This window comes from Aplidium turbinatum, chromosome 2 (genome assembly GCF_918807975.1).
Source record: "Aplidium turbinatum chromosome 2, kaAplTurb1.1, whole genome shotgun sequence".
In the NCBI taxonomy this organism is placed as follows: Eukaryota; Metazoa; Chordata; class Ascidiacea; order Aplousobranchia; family Polyclinidae; genus Aplidium; species Aplidium turbinatum.
In genome coordinates, this window is record NC_137473.1 from 8,200,859 (window position 1) to 8,222,446 (window position 21,588).

At 38.6% G+C, this 21,588-nt stretch overlaps 1 protein-coding gene across 1 annotated transcript; it reads left to right on the forward strand.

Annotated features, from left to right (window-relative positions):
- Positions 1 to 16,663: 16,663 nt before the first annotated feature.
- LOC145787749 (GTP-binding nuclear protein Ran-like) lies at positions 16,664 to 21,417 on the forward strand. The gene has a single exon (XM_082599564.1). The coding sequence runs from the start codon at positions 16,706 to 16,708 to the stop codon at positions 17,348 to 17,350; it is 645 nt and encodes a 214-aa protein (XP_082455690.1). The 5' UTR covers positions 16,664 to 16,705; the 3' UTR covers positions 17,351 to 21,417.
- Positions 21,418 to 21,588: the final 171 nt, after the last annotated feature.

Genomic DNA, 21,588 nt, shown 5'->3' on the forward strand with positions numbered 1-21,588 from the left:
CTAAATATAAGTGTAACTGACATAGGGTTGTTTCTCGGCAGCCAATTGCTGCAAGAATTGCCAGCGATACCACTGTGTTTTGCCCATCCACAATATGTCATTGTGAAGAAGGGAACGTTCTTTCTGGTATCAGCACAAGACTGAGCAGTGAGTACTCACAAGTACAGCGAGCAATTGCGATTCGCTAACCATTCTGTTATGGCAAGAGCACCCAAAATTGCATTTTTAGATAAGATTTCTGAGCAAAAAAATGCGAAAATATGCATAAGCTAAAAAAATTCTCAATCCAAACCCCATCCCACCCCAAAGCCGTCCAGACTTAAAATTTTTATCCAAACACCATCAAAATAAACTGAGGAGTAACAAGATACTTATCAAAAATTTTACACATAGTCAATCAAAACTGTAGAACATATTATAGCTTCACAATACAGGTGGTCAATATTAACGCTTACAAAGTTTTTGAGTCATGCTAGTTTGGTACTTAAATATACGAGATGTACAGCTGAACTCTATGAAGACAGTTTAGGCACATGCACCTCTACCAAGTCAGGCGTGGGTGAGCCTCAAATATCTTCTTACATACAGGCATCAGGCTTTTCTACTAAACTATGTTCTATTGGGGAATGGTATCTTCCTCTTCTTGTGAATTTGGTGCTGAAGAACAGACCACAGATCACATCGTCGACGATTAAAAATACCATCATCAGCCTATCTAATGAAGAGAAAGATATGCATGTTTTGGATTAAGAAACCAAAGACCAGCTGCTCTTTAGTAGCTTTTTAATGCAGTCCATGAAACATTGTAAAATTGGAGTGGTAAAAGGATAGACCATGGCTACTCTACTGGCGGACCACGATCCAAATCCAGACCTTCTGGGTGTTGATGGTGGACCTTGAGCTTTTGGAAGAATAACCGTTGCCACTTTTCAGAACTTCTTTAAACAGATTTCTACTGGGAAGAAGCAATTTTTACTGTGATTATCCTAGTTGCTGGGGGCTTTGCCACCCAGACTCCCCAACACTTTCTCAGAAATCCAAATCGAGTTACATTTTACCTAAAAAAGCAGTTTGGTACAGATAATTTAATTTTTGTGTTTGCGTGTGAAATAACCTATTCACTGGATTGCTAAAAGTACCGTAAAGCGGGGTGGCTTTGGCCCTTGAGGGTGACTTTGGCCCAAAATTTATAAAATCATTAGAAATGATATAATTTTCTAACATGTTCATTTTTATACTCAGTTTTGGTGTCAAATGAAAGATAACAATCTGTATTTTCAATTTCAGGAAACAGTACTATGAATGCAACAAATATAGAAAACTTTTTATGATATTATATTAGGCAGGTTAAAGAATGTCAAACTTTTGATGAAAAAACATTCTCAAACTTCTCTGCCAAAGTATGGCAAACATAATTTTTTAATTATTTCTTTTCATTTAAAATGGGTTATTGGGGTGTTGTGATGGGATGTATATACTTTTTTTGTTTCCACAAATCTTTATATCTCAGATAAATGCCAAATTGTATAATAGTGTATAAAAATGGTGCTTTATATTTTCAACAACATTACCACAAATGTATAAGCTTGGACGAAGTATGATGAACTAAACAACAATATTATATCAGTGTATACCTATCCAATCCATGTGTCCAATATTGTACATACATGCTTCTGATCAAATCATAATCAGATTAGACTAAATAGTACTTCATTCATAATTTCATAACTTTAAAAACATGTAGGCCTAATCACCCTACCTGAAAATCCATGAGAAAATGAATGTATCTGTATGCCTAATTGTCAATGTATTGTGACATACGGTATATTCCCTTTTTTTAAACACATGTTTGGGCCAAAGACACCCTCCTGACTTTGTTACAATGTTCAAAATTAAATTTGGATAGGATAGGAAGGCAAAAGAAGACATGGGCCAATGTCACCCCAACCACGGGGTGACTTTGACCCATGTTTTGTTTAAAAAAAAACAACATTAAATTGCAATAATTTGAGAATTCTTTTTTGGTTATGATAACACAAGAGCTCTGTCTACAATATACGGTAATGATATAAAATAAACCCCAGGTCACTAGAAAATCAGGATATAACAGAAAACATGAAAAATAATAGTAAAATTGGGCCCAAGCCACCCCGGTTTACGGTATTCAACTTGTCAAACTGGACCTTTGTTAATATTAGTTGAGTAACCCTGGGATAGACCATTGGCTCTAGAAGCTCAAACAAAGAAGGCATCCAGATTCTTGTTAAACAACGTACTGTAGCCTTTGTCCTCAAATTACATGTCCTATCTCGGTCTGTTTGTATTATAATAATAACTTTTAAACTAATAAACCTATTTCGTCTCAAGCACGTTTTGACGTTCGCACTTTGTTACTCACTACCTTCCTCTGAACCTCTGCTGTTTGGCATGTGTCATTGTGTCATGTTTCGAAGTAATAGTTAGAAGCAACAACAAACTGAACTGAGCAGAGTGAAACACTATAAAAGAATGAGTGATTAACCATGATGAAACAAAGTTGCAACATGGAAATGACATACCTTAACAAAACTGTCTGTCTTGACAAAGCAAAACTGTCCCAAGTCCAAATTTGTGCCGAAGCTAAGAAGGAATTTTAAAATTCTTGCAAAAAAGAAAAAAAATATTCTTGTTCAGAAAAAAAGAAAAGCGTTCAACAGTTTTTTATTTGAAGCCGAATCCTTGCAATCATTATGCCAGGCTATAAGTAACTCACAGTCTTTTTTTTTTTTTTTTTTTTTTTTTCACTCACAGTCACAAAAACTCACAGTCACAAAAACATCATTTCAATAAAAAAATTATGTTGTAAATGTAATGTAGGATAGAAGGTTACCAGTACTTACCAGTACAATGACTTTGAAGTTAAGTCGTGAAATCATGGTGAAATCCCAGAGATATTTACGTTATTTGCAGGGAATCACACATTACAAAAAATTTATTAAATTTTGAATAGGGCGATGTAAAAAATTACAGTCGGTCAAACCAACGTCGTAATGAATTTTTCCAACATATTTATCATTCCCGTTATTGTGTGGGCACATTTGTCATGAAATAAAGTTTCGTGTTTTTTTGTTTTTGTTAAAAGCAAAAACTTTCTTGATTTTGTCAAATGATACTACAAAGATGAAAAAAATTAGGGTGGTGTAGCGGACGTCGAGTGGTCTGAACATCCGCCCATACCTAGCTGTAGCTGCTACAGCAACATCCCGGGTACTAGCGTGTAGTGGGGAATGGGGATAATCTTGAGAACAATACTGTCACAATCAATGTGCATTGTGCAAGGCCTCACGTCGGGCTGCTTTGCGTCTTGACAGAATGTGCTGTTTTCATTATGGAATTTTGAGCGATGTGTTATTATCGGGTGTTGACCTGAAGTAACCTTTGAATGAGAAATCTGTATTATGTAACGTATTTCCAGAATCGTCTGTAAGCATGCAAATCTGGAATGTTCTGTTGTTTTTCATAATTTCTGAGCGTCGTTTGTCATGACGTCATAAGGATGTTTACCCATAGATGTCCGATTGCGAAATATTTATTATGTAAGAATCTTCTACTCTACGTGACATTCTTTAAACTTCTTTGAGCTTCTGCTTGTTTACATTAATGCAACTTGACAGAACAATGTGACATTACGTAACCTTCTCGAAGTTACTAGACCGAACAAACCTTTTATGAATAGCGGTGTAATTTGCGTAATTATTATTGAGTTGATTATGTGATTATGGGAGTTGTATTATGATGAGTTGGTTATGAGAGATCATTGCTGTAATAGTAGCAGTTGGTAATAGAAGCAAAGATTATTGTTGATCAAAAGTTGAAGTATTGCATACGAGTAAAGGAAGTTGATGCTAATATAATTTCTGATTGAATTTAGAATCGTATGAGAAGCTGCGAGTGGAATACGTTAAACTTGATCAGTAGTCGCAAGCATTGGAATCTATTGCCGTTTACTGTTACTTTGATTAATTGTTGGAAGTGGTGAACGATTCGTTGGAGTCCTTCAAGCGTTTTTATATATCATCTCACCAGTAGAACTATCCGTGAATTTAATTGACTGCTTTTCGGTTATAACCCATTAAACTACGTCATTGAATCTTTCTAAGTCTTTTTCCTGGTAAGAGATAGAAAGAAATCGTGACAAATACCTTGCTCTTTTTTGCGAGTACCGTATGAGTTTATTGCAAAGAAATGAATGAACTTCCATGTCGGAACGTTGTAGCCAAATAATGCCTTTCAAAAAATAGAACGATTTAAACTGGCAAACTCACTGTAAAAATAAGGCACCACACAACTGGCCGACAGAAACCATACTGAAAAACTGACAAACTGACTGTGTTTCACGCAGAACGATTGGTTTAAAGGAGGCTTATTGCTTCAAGCAATGCAGCATGTGTCAAATGCGCAACGCTACAACAATGTAAAACTACGTATGTAAATCAAACCCTGATAAGTAGTGCAAATTCCGAGGAAACGCCCTAATTTTCAGCCAGCGTTTCAAATTCCTACCAAGCACAAATTTCACAACGGCAATTAGACTAAAGCAAACACGAAAAAAGCCGCAGGCGCTACAGGTGGCATTTTTTCTGTGTACCGTACTTTAATTATCTGAAATCTCGCATCAAAATGGCCAAATTTTTATTTTGGCCACATTCATTTACGGTAAAAAGCATAACTTACAAAAGTAGCCTACTTTGTACAAAGTAATTAGGCCTACAGCAAGCTTATTTGATTTTTTTAATCAGCTGCTTTTCTAATCTATGATGCCATCATTGAACTTTCATACATAGGCTACTGTGGTGCAGCAAACATCCTATGGATATGGACCCTAGGTCAGTGACGTAGCTAGGGGGGTGGGGGGGATGAACCGCCCCGGGCGGCACGTCTGGGGGGCGGCACTTTCAGACAGAACGTTTTGTTTTTTGTTGTTGATAATGCAAAAGTGCACGAAAATAAAATAAAACAGAATGGCAACGTTCAAAACAGTGGCGTAGCCAAGGGGGAGGAAGGGTTTGGGGGTTACAAACCCCCCTTTGGCACGCATGTGACGTCACGATATTGAGAATGATGCTTTCAGTCTCTATGTCTCTAAAACAAAGTTTGCCTAATTTTAAACGAAACTCCATTAAAAGAGCGAGTTTTGCCAATACCAAACATTCAAATATCTCAGCCAGGAATTAGCATCAAGAAAACATAGAGACTTAGCTTTATTAAGTTACCGAAAAAATCCCAAGAAAAGATGATCTTATCCTTTTGCTGTGCCACCGGACAGCACCATTTTACAGGAATATTTATACTAGGGGATTTATACCCACATTTTTGTTGAAAATGCTCTCAGAATGCACCAAATCCAAAGTAATTTTTCAAAATTTTCTGGGGGAGGTCCCCCAGACCACCCGCCGCTGGGTGTCGACTTTGGCGAGGACGCCGTCGGGCTTCGCCCGCCGGCCCTTAACCCCCCCCCCCCCCCTTTCAAAATTACTGGTTACGCTACTAGTTCAAAACATGCAATAATTCCACTTTAAGTCAATTAAAAAAAATTTTATTTTCACATGCTTTTTCTTGAAGAGGCGGCAAAATCTGAATCCGCTCCGGGCGGCACATTCCCTAGCTACGCCACCGCCCTAGGTACTTTCGCAAGGCGAGTCAAGTTAATTTATTTTGTTTCGATGTCGCCACGTATAAACAAATAAGTAGAGAGTATAAAAGTAAAAACAATGTAGGCCGAGGCTAGCCTATTGTAAGTAACAGCTGTTGAATAGATTATGGCGCAATCTGGATGACAGCAAAAGACCAAAACTGGTCATCTAGTCAGTCGCAACCCCATAACGATAAATATAACTACATATACACACAGGGGACACTGTGTGCTGACTAATATTGGAGGATTTGTTAGGGTTTTTTTCTATCAAAGTTTTCTTTTGTAGCCTACAGTTTAGGTACGCAATGGCTCAATCCTCCATCGGTAAGAAAGTTGAGCCACCCAACCAGTGTTGTACGCGTCATTGATATAATTTGACGGCGTCAGCGTCAGCGCGAATTGCCTAAAAACTTTACGGCGTAAAGGACTGCGTAAGCTCTTAAAGAAATTGACGGTGTCAGCGTCAGCGCCAATTTCTAGCGCTATTTTTTGCCAGCGTCTCATAAAACGGAAATATTTCAATCAAGTTCAGGCTAACAATAGCTGTAAATAAAGAGCAGGTATTATGTTTTGCCGAATGGATTAGAAACCAAACGAAATTACGAGATATAGCCTATTAAGCACAATCAAGAAACTAAAATGGTCCTGGGCAGGTCATATAGCAAGATATCAGGACAATAGATGGACTAAAAAATTAACAACATGGACACCACGAGAAACCAAAAGAAAGAAAGGAAAACCAAAAGTGAGATGGATCTGGGACGACATTGACAAACAATGCAATACAACCAATTGGTACCAACTAGCACATAATCGTGTAAATTGGCATGAAAAGGGGAAGGCTTACGCTCTGCAGTGGGCTCTCACAGGCTGAAAATGATGATGATGATGATGATTATGTTTTGAGACTGTATTGTAATTAGCTGCTCAGCCTATTAGTTATTTCCTTGCAAAAAAACAAGCATTTCAAAACGTTTGTCTGACAATCTGCTGCGTTTGGGACGCATATTCAGGGGCGCCGGAGCGATTTTTGACTGGATGGGCAGGAGTATGAAAAAAGGGCACTTTTGTTGCTGAAAGGCCAATTTTTTTGTAAGTTTTAAGATAAGATATAGCGATAATGCTCATCTATCAGCTCATTATCGAGTAATGATACAAGTGTCCGCTATACAAAGAACAATGGCACGGAAGGGCATCATGCTATTTTATAATGATGTAATATAACTTACTGTGATGGAGAATTTTGTGTCGTGAATATTATTTTGAGGCAAAAATAGAACATTATAATTAGGCTAAAAGCGAATAGCATAAATTGTTATATTGCAAAGTGTGCAGTACCTTACATGACCTTAAAAGGGCACCATTGCTCCCTCTTCCCTCCCCATCCACAGAAATTTGAGGGCAGGGGGGCATCCGCTTCCCCTGCTTCCGGCGCTCCTGCGCATATTGTCCTTTCCAAGTGAAAACATGTGTTCCACAGCAGCGCTGGATGGTATTGGTGTGTTGTATTTCAAAAACAAGTTGAAAACGTTTAGTCGGAAAGGTATCACTTTTCCAAGCGTGCTGTGATAGTTTAGCATGAATAACTCTTTTAACGAGGTCCACTGCACCAACATCGCTCTTTTTAGGGACATAGAGCTCTTGAAATAAGGTATATTCAACGTCCGCGATGCCATTCATGGATTTTTCGCTTTCTGTCTCTGATCACTCGTTGTCAATACAAGGGTGATCACCATTTGGCGAACTTCTTCCGCATGTAGCCTATTCCAGGGAGCCATTCCAACCAACGCAAAAGCCGGTAATTCGGATGAGTCGCGCTGGCCAGAATACATTGTGAAACTCTTATTGTGAAACGAGATTTTCCATGAAAACAAAAAATGACGCTTAGCGCTTGACGCTTAAAATCAGTAAAATAGTTGACGGCGCTATCACTTCCGTCAACTGAAAAATAAATTGACGGCGCTAGCCTCAGCGTCAACAAAAAGTTGACGCCGTCAAATGACGCCGTCAAATGACGCCGTCAAATTGACGGCGTCAACGTACAACACTGCACCCAACCCTTTAATTCATTGGTAAAGCACACGTAGCCTGTACCTACGTGTAGCGGTAGTCAACACGCGCGCATATACAGCCGTCAATGAGGACGGCGACATTCCTGGGCATAACAGGCGAGGAATGACCGGGACACGAAGTCGTCTTCTCTACTGTCTTGTCTATCAACTGAACTTAACAGAATAATGCTTGATCACAAGTAGAGTTCTTCAAGGCTGCGTTGTTTATTAACTCGACTTCTAACTTCCGAAGAACAGAATCCAAACACATCAAAAATGAAGACACCGAACGACTAATAGCCTAACTCCACCACCAAAACTTAGTTCAGCATACTAGCGTATTACATTATTAACTTCATTACAAAGGAAAGAACTTTAACTTCGGAATTGAAGAGCTTCGTTTTCACTTTCATTTACAATTGCATCTTGATTCCAAAGAGAATTTTACACATTAGGCTACATCTGGAACCCTAGTTTCATAGTTACATTTTACAGGTTACATTTCACAAGCCACATCCTACAAGCCACATCAGGAATCATAGTTTGAGTTTCTTAAAAAGAACTCTGGTTTTGATTGGAAAGGCGCAGTCACAAGCATCGCAAACTCTACACGCGACCATATAACGCAACACAGCGGTAGATCTACGTGTCGATGAAGTAGGCTACAGTAGGAATGCGATTCAGGCATAATGCAAAAATTGATTACAAGACTGCATTCCGAAAGCACGCAGTATTTGTTAATTGGAGCAGAATATTCCAGAATCCGACTTGACGTCAGTGAAGTGACGCGCGTTACGTCAGAGAAAAAGAACTCTCGAGCGCCACAGACAATGTTCCAGAATTCGACTTGACGCCAGTGAAGTGAAGCGCGTTACGTCAGAGAAAATAGCTCTCGAGCGCCACACTACGCAATGACATTAGATTGATTTTTCTCTTTTGTTTTTGGTAGTGAATGGTTAGTGACTGTTAGTCTCTAGTTCAATCAAAGAAATTACTTATGTAACTTGAAAATTTCTATAAATATCTATTGAAGTAGAAAAATCGGTCAACACTTTTGGGTCTCCCCTATTGGAGACATAATTGGCATTACGGTAATAATCGTGTTTTTATTTGCGCCCGTTGCGATAACATACAGTACATTGCGATCACAGATGCGATACAACAGATGATGATACAACAGATATATCACAGCTGCGATACACAGGTAGGCCTACACAAAATGAAACGTCAATGGACAAGTACTTTCTCATCGTACCCCAACTCTCAAAATGCTGCAAAATTTAGCGCAGTATTTCACGAGCATGAAAACCCATTTGAATTCTCTGACGGACAAAACTGAAATCTACAACTTGTTCGCCGAGTAGGCTAGTAGCCTAATTAATGAAATTGCTACCAACGACGTCCTTCGGCGTGATGAGATTGGGCAATAGATTTTTGATCTTAAACTTTGTAAATTTTATTTATTTTGTAGGTCATTTGCTCTGAGAATGCACATTGTCATGGTGTACGCCAGTAAAGCAATTGATTAACTTGTTTAGCTTTACTTTAACTTAACGAACGTTGCAACTATAGTTCTAAAAACGATAACAATCCTAATGAACACCCATTTAATATTGTTTTCTGCGCCATCATGTGGCACAAATCTGAAATGCGTGTGTCATGGTCGACCACTCCTGACATTCTGAAATCTGAATAAAAGTTTCAGACAAAAAAGAAGAAATGGCGCAAGAATTTGGCAATGCTGTGAAGTATAAAATTTTGTTGTCGGAGAAAATTTTCAGTTTCTGATTAGGAAAGTAAAATTATGTTTGCTTGAAAACTGAATAAGCTGTAAATGTTGTGCTGGTTGCCGATTGTAGTTCAGTAGGTGAATGTTGTGCGTTAAATAGTTTGTCTGCTGAAGGAAGATCAGTAGCCTATATATATTTATGTTTTACGCTCACTTCGAAAATAAGTAAACTTTAAATTTTTTTAGCCTTATCAAAATATCATTTCAAAGTACCATTCAATTTTTATGTAAAATTGAAGTGTACGGTAACCACGTCGGCAGCAGTGGCCGAGTGGTTAGCGCGTTGGGCTTGCAGTCGAGAGCCTGCATGTTCGACTCCAGCCACCCGCACTTGCTGTTGTTTCTCTGGGCAGGAAACTTTACGATAATTGCCTCTACCCAGTGATCGATTTCGAGTAATGGGTAGTACCAAATTTAAGTCATAAATAAGTAGAGTAGACAATTGGAAACAGACATTGCCGTCGGCTGCAGCGTGGGTCAGGTGTACGTCGGAAGGCATACACCGAAGCATAGCGCTCAAGTCCGCTTTCCCGCAATGCAGGATAAAGATAATAAAACAAAAAAACAACTATTATTATGTTGATTTTTGAAGATGTTATTAATTGCCTTCTCAAGGACAGGCCAAACAAGTGAACTTGCCTACTTTTTTTGCACTGCAGTACAGCTGAAAGTCAAGCAAGCTATGCATACTATTTTTTAAAGTCTTTGACATGAAACAATTAAGGTTTGTTCCAACAACTTGCTGTATATCATTCGAGATAAAAGATCGTTTGTCTACCAAAAAAAAAAAAAAAAGAACTTCTACCACAAAATATTTTTCTTTTTTGAAGTGTACTGCACACAACATGCATCATCAAATTTTAAACAATCTAAGTTTTCACCACATTTAGGCTATTTGGTCATTGATGTCTTGCTATTTCACTTAATGCAATGAGCATTATCATTTTTGTTTTAGACATATTATTCACAAAAAACAAAATGAAAGTACTTTTAATCTTTGCTAGATTCTAGCCAACCATGTAAAAGTTTTTCAAAGTTCAAGTTGGGAAAGTTGTGTTCAATTATTGTACCATACCCATTTTGTGGATAGATAGTACCATAGCGATCTATATGCAGTATGCATATTGCACAAGCCTTGCCTATGAACAAACCCACAATTAATGTAATTTCAATCTAGAACTCTAGGCGGAATGCACTATATTTCATTTTGAAATAAGAGTTTTGAGAATCCAAATAACTTAAGTTTGATCACTGAATCTCAAATTACTGCAAAACTCCTAATTTTATGTTTAAAAAAGACAAATCTTTCCCTGTTTCCAGTTGCTTTTTGGATGTCGAGCACAAGTGCCAAAACCTAGTTTATTATTTGTATCAAATGGTAACAAAAGCACCCAACTAGCTAAAATATCCACAAAGACTATATTTATTAATTACTATGCAATATGCATATTGCATATGCAAGCTATCAACTTATATGTACTAGCAATTTTGGCTACTAACAGATCAAATTTTAAGCTGCAAGTTAGAATAGCCTGTGTATGACAGTTGAACTCTTTAAAATCAACAAATATTCCCTCTCCCTAGACATGGTCTAATTGTATAGTGATTCCCCTAAACACGAGTTTTTGGTAAAATAACCCGAAACACGAATTTCAAATAAAATGGCTAATGTTTGTTTAAACTCAAAAACTGAAATGGCCTAGGTAAGAAGATTGCTATCCCAATTTCTGCACTAAAAATTAAACCAAAACCGCTTTTCAGATTTTAGCAATCAGCAAATATTTCACCTAGGCCCAAAACCCTGTCCCTAATAAAATTAAAAACTTTCTGACCGTCTGCACTAACTTTGCTGTTAAAGCTCTTCTGGTGAACCTAGAATTGCCATTGAAACATCAATAAAATCGGAAAATAATACTCGAGCGCCATGTGGCAAATAAAAGTTCAAAACAGCAACCGCTAGATGGCGATAGTAAATATCGCGCATTGGAGCAATTTGACCATTGCGCAAGAGCGGACATGCTTTTATTATATCCGTTTTTATCTGGTCATGGAAAAGGTAAGGAGTGTAATGAAGAGTTAGCCTTTGCCTAGGATGCAGATATACGGTAATTCAGATACAGTCGAAATCGTTTAAGCGCATAGTCAATTTGTCAAGCTTTTTTATGCGCTTAAACGGTATATGCGCTTAACCGTTTACATTGTTTGACAGTATCCTATGCGTCAATACCGAACGTTTATCTAACGCAAAAGCGTGAAAACAGACCGCTGGACTTTTTCGATGAACGAAGGCATTGAGCCTTAATACGTAACCCGGAGTGTTAGGAGATTTACAGAATATTCTAGAATAGTACTGTACAACCGAATTCCAAATAACGGTACTACTTTGTTTGGCTGTTGGTCAGCGAAGTGTGACGCAGCAACAACTGTTCACGCGCGTTCCTCGTGGCTTTCGGGTAGCTGCCGTGATCACCCAACCGTAACGAATTCGCTTCAGCGAGCAAGAAAGAAAATTCACTAATCATGCGATTTAGATTTTCCTTAGTCTTGTGGTTCTACAGTTCGTACTGCGACGTAATGATACTTGTTTATGATGTAACAATCCATAAATGAAATGTGGTCTTGTGATTCATACAGCACTGTACTCAAATCATAGAAGAGAAGGCCTTTTTTCGTGCGGTTTTACTTTATTGTTTAAATCATGTAGGCGCTAACTGTCTGTCTTGAGTTGTTATCTTGAGCAACTTTGCTTTGCCAAAGGAAATATGCGGTTAGGTGATAAAAGTCTGCAAATCTATCAAGAATTCCTAGTCGCTTAGCCGATTTATGCGATTAATCATTATGCAACTAACCGTTGAATTTTCTTTACATGGGAATGGTTTGGGATTATGCAATGCTATGCTCTAAAGCGATTTATGCTTTTAACCGATATGCGACTAGCCGATTTCGACTGTATATATATGCATTAGAGAATGTAGAAACCTATTTAAACATGTAATTATACAGGCTAGTGTGGGGGTGATCAGAGCCGAAGGCAAATTTACAAATGTCAACCAATCAATGGTTTATTTGTCAGTAGCAGGAACATAGCACATGTTTGAAATATGCAAAATGTCCCGGATGATTTAAATCCGGACTTCTCCATTTTCCCAGCATGTGAAGTAACATCTGTTGCATCCTTGCTGCCTCTTAAAGGCAACAAATGGCAATGCACTAACTATGATGCCATAGTATGTCTCGCGCGCACTCGTCACGCAGAGCGAGTCAAAATATTTGAAGACCTTGTTAAATCATTTTAATTCCTCCGTGTTATTTTCGTGTTTCTTATGCCGGAATGACCCGTTTCGGTGAGTCCGATTCGGTTAGTCCGACCCCTTAATTTTTTTTTTCAATTTTCAATTTTTTTTTTGAATTATTGTGTACCGTGGCCTAATTATCATTGTCGTTTTAGGGTTAGGAGTTAAGGATTAAGGTTAGAGGTTAGGAACTCTTCGAATCGGTCTAACCGAATCGGACTCACCGAATTGGACTTATCGAATAGTAGCAGACCCTCTTATGCTGTGTTGTTCACTTTAATTTCTTTAATAAAATTCTTTTTTTCACTGTTGCGTTGTGTAATGGCGTCCGCCCCGATAGCTCAGTTGGTTAGCGCGTGACTTCCGGAACGAAGAAGCTTCAAGATCAAGCGGCGCTGGTTCGACTCTTGGTGTGTGCGCTTGAGCAACGCACGTTAAGGACTGCTCTCCATTCAGCGGCATCTAATGGATGGAATAATTCCCTGGCAAAGATTTCAACAATCGGAAACTTCACTCTGTCAATCTCAGTGACCGGGCCTGCGTCAGTGATTCAAAGCTTTTACAAGTATGCGAAAGCTCTGCAAGAAGCTTTCCCAGTCCGAGGATAAAGATTCAATCAATCAATTGATGAGTAATGTCATCACTGCTATTGTGTTCTCAAGTCTTTAAAATGTTTGGATTGATATTTTTTCACTAAATAAATAAGCACTAGGAAAATTGCGGATCCGTGGTAATTTATACATATTTTTCTACAGACCAACATCGTTTTCGGGATCCATTACGCCAAGGTTTTTTTTTTTTTTTGATGAAACTATGTGAAAATAATCAGTAGGTACTGGTATGCAGGAGCTAACCATGTCAAATGGAAGCAAATTTATTCCAAAATAAACGTGCAATTGAAAGATTTGTTGTATCCACAAATTTCCCCAATTGCGCATTTACGCATTAGGGATTTTTCCCCTTCCACGAAAATCCTGCTTCCAATTCACGATCTTCTTCCGTATTTCCGAAGTTGATGGAGTTTTCGCCTGAAATAAATTGTTTTGTAAGGTAGACGCAAGTAGCTAAAAGTGGATTACTACCAAAAAATATATCTTCAAAATTAAAGAGTGGGTGATGGAAAATATTTCGTGTTTCAGAAAAAAAATTTGTGCTTAAGGGAATGACCATACTTTTCATAAGCAAAACGGGATCGAGTCACGTTTGCATCACAAAGTTATACGCAAACTTCATGCTCAAGACTCCGGAACCAAAGCTTCAGTGACCATAGTTATATTGTTGAGTACCTGTAGCCACTGCCCACTTTTGCATAGTTCACTTTTTAAACATTGATTTCTAAAGGTGCGTCTACACGAGAAAGTGTTCTTGCTTAGAAATTCTTGCTTAAGCTACTGATTAAGCTCGTTTCGTCTACACTGGCAACCTCGACGAAGATTTTGCTTGCTTGAATCGCGGTCACGTGAGTATCTAATCCCCAATGACGTCACGTTTTAAAAAGTTCGCGCCAAAGCATAGCAGTTCGCGCTAAAGTACAGCAGAGTAGACCAAGCAACTGACTGTTCTTTAACCATTTGAAGTTGTTGCAGTCTTTCAGTCAGGGTCCACGTCTTTTAGGCGCTAACAGTTAGGCGCTGGTCTAATAGGCGCGCACACTGTGGCGTCTGGATATTTATGTGCGGAGCACTGTGGCGGCGTGGCGCCCAGTCATTTAGGTGCTATTCCTAGTAAAGTCTGTAGATTGTATCAGCTTGGCAGGTAGGGGCGTAGGGCAATGCTTTTCACACAAAATATTATATTGAACAGGAAAATATATTGTTGTGTTAATGCGTGTGCGTTGTTGGTCATGGTTTCAGTGAGTGAAGTTGCTGAGTGGCAGCGCTGAGTAATAATGTATTCAGGTAGGCTATTTTTCAACATAAATGCTTTTCTTGACTAGGTCAATAGTAAACCAGTGCTTGTTTGTTAAATGACTTTCAAAATGTTTAAAAGCGCACAACTTTGATTAATTAATGCTATAGTGTGTGTGTACAAACTTGAGTTGTCCAAAGCAGTTAAACTATAGCCTGAAAAACTGTAGCCTACATTAAAAACTATTAGATAGATTTTCCTATTAGTTTACATGTAATAAAATTTTAACCACCCGCTTCAATATAGGCCACGGTATGATATTTTTTTACTGATGTTTAGTGTAGTTATTATTAGACTCTTTCGCAACCACCGAGGTCAAGACGTTTAATCTAAATAGTACCAGACATTTTCACACAAATCTGTTGTATTTACGCCGTAAAAACATCTCATGTGATCGACATAGACGCACAATCTTGACATCAAATAAAAGCATACATCTTCAGCTATCCGAAGATGCAAAGCTTTGCAATAAAATTTAAAACATTCAATGTACAACTAGCAACTTTCCACACGGTATTTTTTCTAATTTCTAAAAAAATTAAAAATTGGCAGAAAAGTGTAGCCTACTTCATTATAATCCTTACTACCCAAGCATGATACAATAATATGAAAATATATGTAGTTTAATCGAATGCCAAAACAATTCTACACATGAGAAAAATTTTATCTGCCATCATTTACATTTTTTTTTGCTTGAAATAGGCTACCTTTCAATCTTGGACGTAGGGATACTTGGGGATACTTCCTTGGTCATCATGGCAAAAATCCCAAGACGTGTGTAACTGTGTATACGTCCGTGGTCGCGAAAGAGTTAACTAAAAATGAACTCAATAATGTTCTGAAGCTTGAATGATTTATTGATAAAGCTTTCACCAACGCAAACCTGGACTAACAACAAATAAAACAATAATAAATCAATAAAACAACAATATATTTTTCTGTTCAATATAACATTTTGTGTGAAAAGCATTGCCGGTTTAAGCAGCTTCACTCACAGAAGCCAGGATATAATTTTCTGGCAAGCTGATACAATCTACAGACTTTACTAGGAATAGCACCTAAATGACCGGGCGCCACAGTGTCCGCAGTCCGCACCTAAATATCCAGACGCCACAGTGTGCGCGCCTATTAGACCAGCGCCTAAAAGACTTGCTTCCTTCAGTCATGGCTTCCCAGAAGTTGTGTAAAAAATGCTGCAAAAAGCGAAGGATGCAAACCCGCAATTTACTGCTTATTGAAGCATTCAGACACCTCAGTGAGGTTGAAATGTTGGAAACAGAATTTCGTGTCAGCGTGGGTGACTGGTAACAACCAGCAAGATCATTCCTCCGCTATTTTTATTACCCAGTGTACAATGGCAATGGTTTTCTGCTGAGATCCTGTTTTGGATTTGAAATTGGAAAATATTGTGCTTTCTATGGGCTATTTCGAGTACGGTCACCGCCAGTTCAGCCCGCAACATTAATAAGAACGGGTTGGGATCAAAACTTAACGAAATCCTTTAACGATACCGCCCTGCCCTGTCTGGATACTGAGCTGAGAGGAGACCTGAGATTTTGGCGGGAAAAACATTTCTAAGCAAGAGAACTCACTTAAGCGCCCAGTTTTTTGCTCTGGAGCGTATTTTTTCTCGACGGCTTGCTTACTCACTCATTTGCTTAAAAGTAAGCGGCATAAACTGCGATTAACTTAAAGAAACAAGAAGTTTGCCTAGCTTAAGCAGGAAAACAGTCGTCGTGTAGACGCACCTTAAGGCTTGCATACTTAACAAAGAACTGGCCTCCCTGAAAAACTGTTTTTCTGAGGCATACTATGATACATATCAAAGTAAGACAGCATGTCTGATATGCTGTATACAAAGGTGGATTATTGCAATGTATTTCCATGTTTTGGAATTGACACAATGTAGAAATGTTATTCAACGTATTCACTTTGTTGTTTTAGGAATTCATATAATCAACTCACATTCTAATTTAAATATTATTTAATAATGGCTAGCGACAATGCGGCTTGTTTCAAACTAGTGTTGGTTGGAGACGGTGGTGTGGGAAAAACAACATTTGTAAAGCGTCACAAAACGGGTGAATTTGAAAAGAAATATGTTGCTACTCTTGGCGTTGAAGTCCATCCGGTTAAATTTCAAACCAATCGTGGGATCATCCAATTCAATATTTGGGATACAGCTGGTCAAGAAAAATTTGGAGGACTGCGTGATGGATACTATATACAGGGACAATGTGCAATCATCATGTTTGACGTCACATCAAGAGTGACGTATAAAAATGTCCCCAATTGGCACAGAGATCTTGTCCGAGTCTGCACTGAAATTCCTATTGTTTTAGTTGGAAACAAAGTTGACATAAAAGATCGGAAAGTCAAGGCTAAATCTATCAACTTTCATCGCAAGAAGAACTTGCAGTACTATGACATTTCTGCCAAGTCTAACTACAACTTCGAGAAACCGTTCTTGTGGTTGGCAAAAAAGCTTGTCGGTGACCCCAACCTTGAATTTGTGGAGGCGCCAGCCCTCGAACCACCAGAAGTTCAAATCGATAACAGCTTACTCCAGAAATATGAAGAGGAATTGAAAATTGCAAATCAATGTGCCCTACCTGATGAAGATGATGATTTGTAAATTTCTATATCAACATATTTGGGTCCACGTCTTTTAGGCGCCGGTCAAATAGGCGCGCACACTGTGGCGTCTGGATATTTAGGCGCGGAGTACTGTGGCGCCCGTTCATTTAGGTGCTATTCCTAGTAAAGTCTGCAGATTGTATCAGCTTGGCAGGTAGGGCAATGCTTTTCACACAAAATGTTATTTTGAACAGAAAAATATGTTGTTCTTGAATGCGCGATTGCGCGTGTGGAGATGAGGTGCGAGACAACTCTCCACTACTCTTGATATTAGGGAACGTTCAAATATTACGTAACGCTTTTTTTCCGAATTTTTGACCCCCCCCTCCCCCATGTAACGCTTTTTCACTACGAATTCAGCACAAAAAACTACCATTTCGTACTCGAAAGCGTTACGTAACGTTTTGCTTGAACCTTCGATGTGACGCTAACGTAACGCTTTGCATAAACCCCCCCCTCCCCCTCAAAGGCGTTACGTAATATTTGAACGTTCCCTTAGCTCATCTCCACAGGACATTTGCTATGCAATGCATCCTGAACACAGGTTGCAGCCAGATGGAACCTTACTTAATCTGTTGTCTTTCGCAATGACTTCTACTCGGGATGGATTAGTCGTGTGGCGAGTACGTATGAGACAACGCTCTACTACCAGTACATGAATACATTTCTATAGGGCATATGAACCCTGGCTACAAGTTGCAAGCATAATGGTGCGGCTTTGCTCGTCATTTAAACCTAGTCGGGGTTTTGACGGAAAACTAAGTTACTCTTCACTCAAGCCTACCACCCACTTGAATATAGGCTACGATATACGTTTTACTGATGATTAGTGTAGTTATTATTTGACTCACTAAAAGTGAACTCAGTCATGTTCGGAAACTTGAATGATTTATTGATAAAGCTTTCGCCAACACAAACCTGGACTAACAACAAATAAATGCGGAACACGCGCATTAAAAAACAATATATTTTTCTGTTCAGTATAACATTTTGTGTGTGAAAAGCATTGCCGGTTTAAGCAACTTCACTCACGGAAGCTATGACATAATTTTCTGTTCAATACAACATTTTGGGTGAAAGCGTTGCCCTACCTGCCAAGCTGATACAATCTGCAGATTTTACTAGGAATAGCACCTAAATGAACGGGCGCCACAGTGCTCCACGCCTAAATATCCAGACGCCACAGTGTGCGCGCCTATTTGACCGGCGCCTAACTCTCTGCGCCTAAAAGACATGCTCCCACATATTTGGCAATGCAAAAATTTCCACCAGCGATGACTTCTCTTTTTCAGTTCATTTAAATTCCTGACCATTACTTTCGTGGAATTTGGCTTCTATGATAGAACAATAAACAACACAAACAATGTTTATAATTCAAGTACGATGTAATTTTGTCTCATATTTTTGATTTTTGTTTTACACAATTGTCTATGAAGACTTCGGAATCACTAAAACATGCTTTGCTTTTATTGTTCTGTTGTTTTGCTGAAGCTGCCATAGAGCTGTGATGCATGGATTTAATCTAAAATCTGTACTCCATGTCACTCCAGAATTTTGGATCTCCACAGTTTTGATAAATAGTTTCTTGAACTCGCAAACGAACAAATGCAGTTTTTATTCACGCTCAATGAACATGTGGTCTTTTTAGGTAACAGAGACTTTAAATGAAATTTGGATTCACCAAGCTAAGACTGAATAATGTGCATGCATTTGTTTTTATCGTTTAGTGGTTGACAGGTTATAGCTGTGCATTAACAACAATTTGTTATATACACAGTTTTCAAAACTTGCATTGTGGATTTTGTCATTTATTTGTACACCGTGACTGAGTTAGTAAGCTTTTGGTATATAAATGCCGGAATGGCCCGTTTCGGTGAGTCCTATTTGGTGAGTCCGATCCCTTAACGGGGGATTTTTTCATTTTTTTTTAAATTATTGGGTACCGTAGCCTAATTATCATTGCCGTTTTAGGGTTTGGGGTTAGGGTTAGAGGTTAGGAACTCACCGAATCGAACTCACCGAATAGTAGCAGACCCATAAATGCATTGCATGGACTGTAGAACATATCATCTCAGCACAATTTGTCATTTTTGCTTTGATTCAATGACTGCAATCAACATAAAAAACGACTTTGTTATTATCAAAACCACGTTTTTGCAAGTAAGGTCGGATTGAATGTAAAAATTTCAATTTACCAAAGTAACAATTTTTAGTCGATTACATTTATACTTATGTTTACATTTAACTTATAAGTTATTAAACGAATTTGAAAAGGTAACTACAATAAGTTAAGCTTTAAATATTCCATCACCTTGCATTACAACGGCATTATCATTGCTTTTATCACATTCTCAATGGTGTATTTGATACATAATAATGCATGACTTTTGTAATGCGCCTTTTTTAAATCTTGACTGCTCAAAGCAGATTTCATGGGCTTACTAATTATTGGTAATTATAATTACATAACTTTACTTATACGATTTTCAAGCAAGTGACCATCGCATTACCCAGCACCAGTTGCTAGAAAAATGTCATCATTGTGCATTTTTTCACTAAATCAGCTTTGATGTACTGTATTCTAGGGCCTTTTTCGGAGAGTTCCCTATTCGGTGATTTTTTGAAATTTTTTTTGAAAATTATTGGGTACCGTAGCCTAATTATCATTGCCGCTTTTACATCGTTTTAACGTCGCTAAACGTTGAAATAAGACCGTAACCCCTAACCCTAAAACGGCAATGATAATTAGGCTACGGCAGTGGCCTAGCCAGGAAAAAAAATTGGGGGGCCAAATATGTGATGAATTGAAGAGAACGACAAAGTGTTTGATTTAAGACATCGCCACCTGATGTGCAGTGGCAGTGGCGTATCCTGGTGGCTTGAGCAAGGGGAAGCAATGAAACTGGTGTATTCTAGGGGGTCCGGGGGCATGCTTCCCCGGAAAATTTTTGCAAAATTACACTTAAATAATGGATTATAGCGCTTTCTGGAAACACTTTTAGGGTAATATTTGTATGAAATTTATTAGCAGATAAACAGCTATTAACTTATTAAAGGTAGCTCTTACACACGAACGGGCAAAATCTGCGGCTAAAATTAGAGAACACCAAAAACTCAGCTGCACAAAAACCCAACAGAGTAAGCCATTCTGAAATTGCTTCCACAAATTAGTTAAAAGAAACGTAAATCGAGTAAATTTTGCGCAATTTACGATTTGCAAAATTTATTGGTGTTTTTTTGTGTGTCTAAAACGAGTCCTTGGGGTGTTAATAGCCAGATGTCTTGGAAAATGCTATAAAATTTGGGGGGGCCATGGCCCCTTTCACCCCCCCCTGGCTACGCCTATGGGCTACGGTACCCGATAATTTTTAAAAAAATCACCGAATAGGGCTCTCACCGAAAAAGGCTCTCACCGAATAGGGACTCACCGAATCGGACTCACTGAAACGGGCCATTCCGGTGAGAGTGGTCATGTAAGGAAACCTTTTCCGGAGATGACAAAACCATCATATGACGTAGGTTCATAACCTACGTCATGCTGGGAAAAAGTAGCGCGAGAATGACGTTGTACATTTGAACAGCTTCAAGGCACTTTCTTTTTTGAGAGCGCAGGAGTATGGTGTGTTTTACTGCCAGTTATATACGTGACAGTGTGGATTGCTTCTGATGAAAAGACAGCACAGATGAAATTGTGGCGTGTTGTTTTGTCGGTACACGACATCTGGGCGAAACCATCTTGGGCGACGGCCAAATTGGCGGTAGCGAAAGTTTTTCAACAATTCAAGGTCTTGAAAGAAATGCAATTGCTATGACGCTTTTGCACGCCAACGCAAATTCAGCATCTGAGCGGTACCTCTGCATTGACCCAGAGACAGCATTCAGAGTTTCGCCCAAATGTCGTGTACCGGTTTTGACTGCTCATGACGCATGTGAAGTATTTTTGTGATTGGCTATCGAAGGAACGTGCAACAAATCTTGTGTACTAGTAAACTCATTCTTTCTGAAATTGAGCTTTTGCAACTTACCAAACAAAACTTAAAAGGAATAAAACACTCTCTTACAGTTCTGGAGCAATGATTTGTAGTTAGACTACTGGAACCGCATATCATATATTACTGGATTTTTTAGCTTGTAAATGACTGGTGATAGCTGATCTCAATGTGTCCGTTATGTTCGAGTTCTGTAATACAATTGCTGCTGTTGTCATTGATGAGAGCACAGGTTGGGCCCAGTACC

Bases quoted from the DNA above. Each gene is read 5' to 3' on its own strand.
- LOC145787749 (XM_082599564.1), top strand. From the start codon at position 16,706: ATGGCTAGCGACAATGCGGCTTGTTTCAAACTAGTGTTGGTTGGAGAC.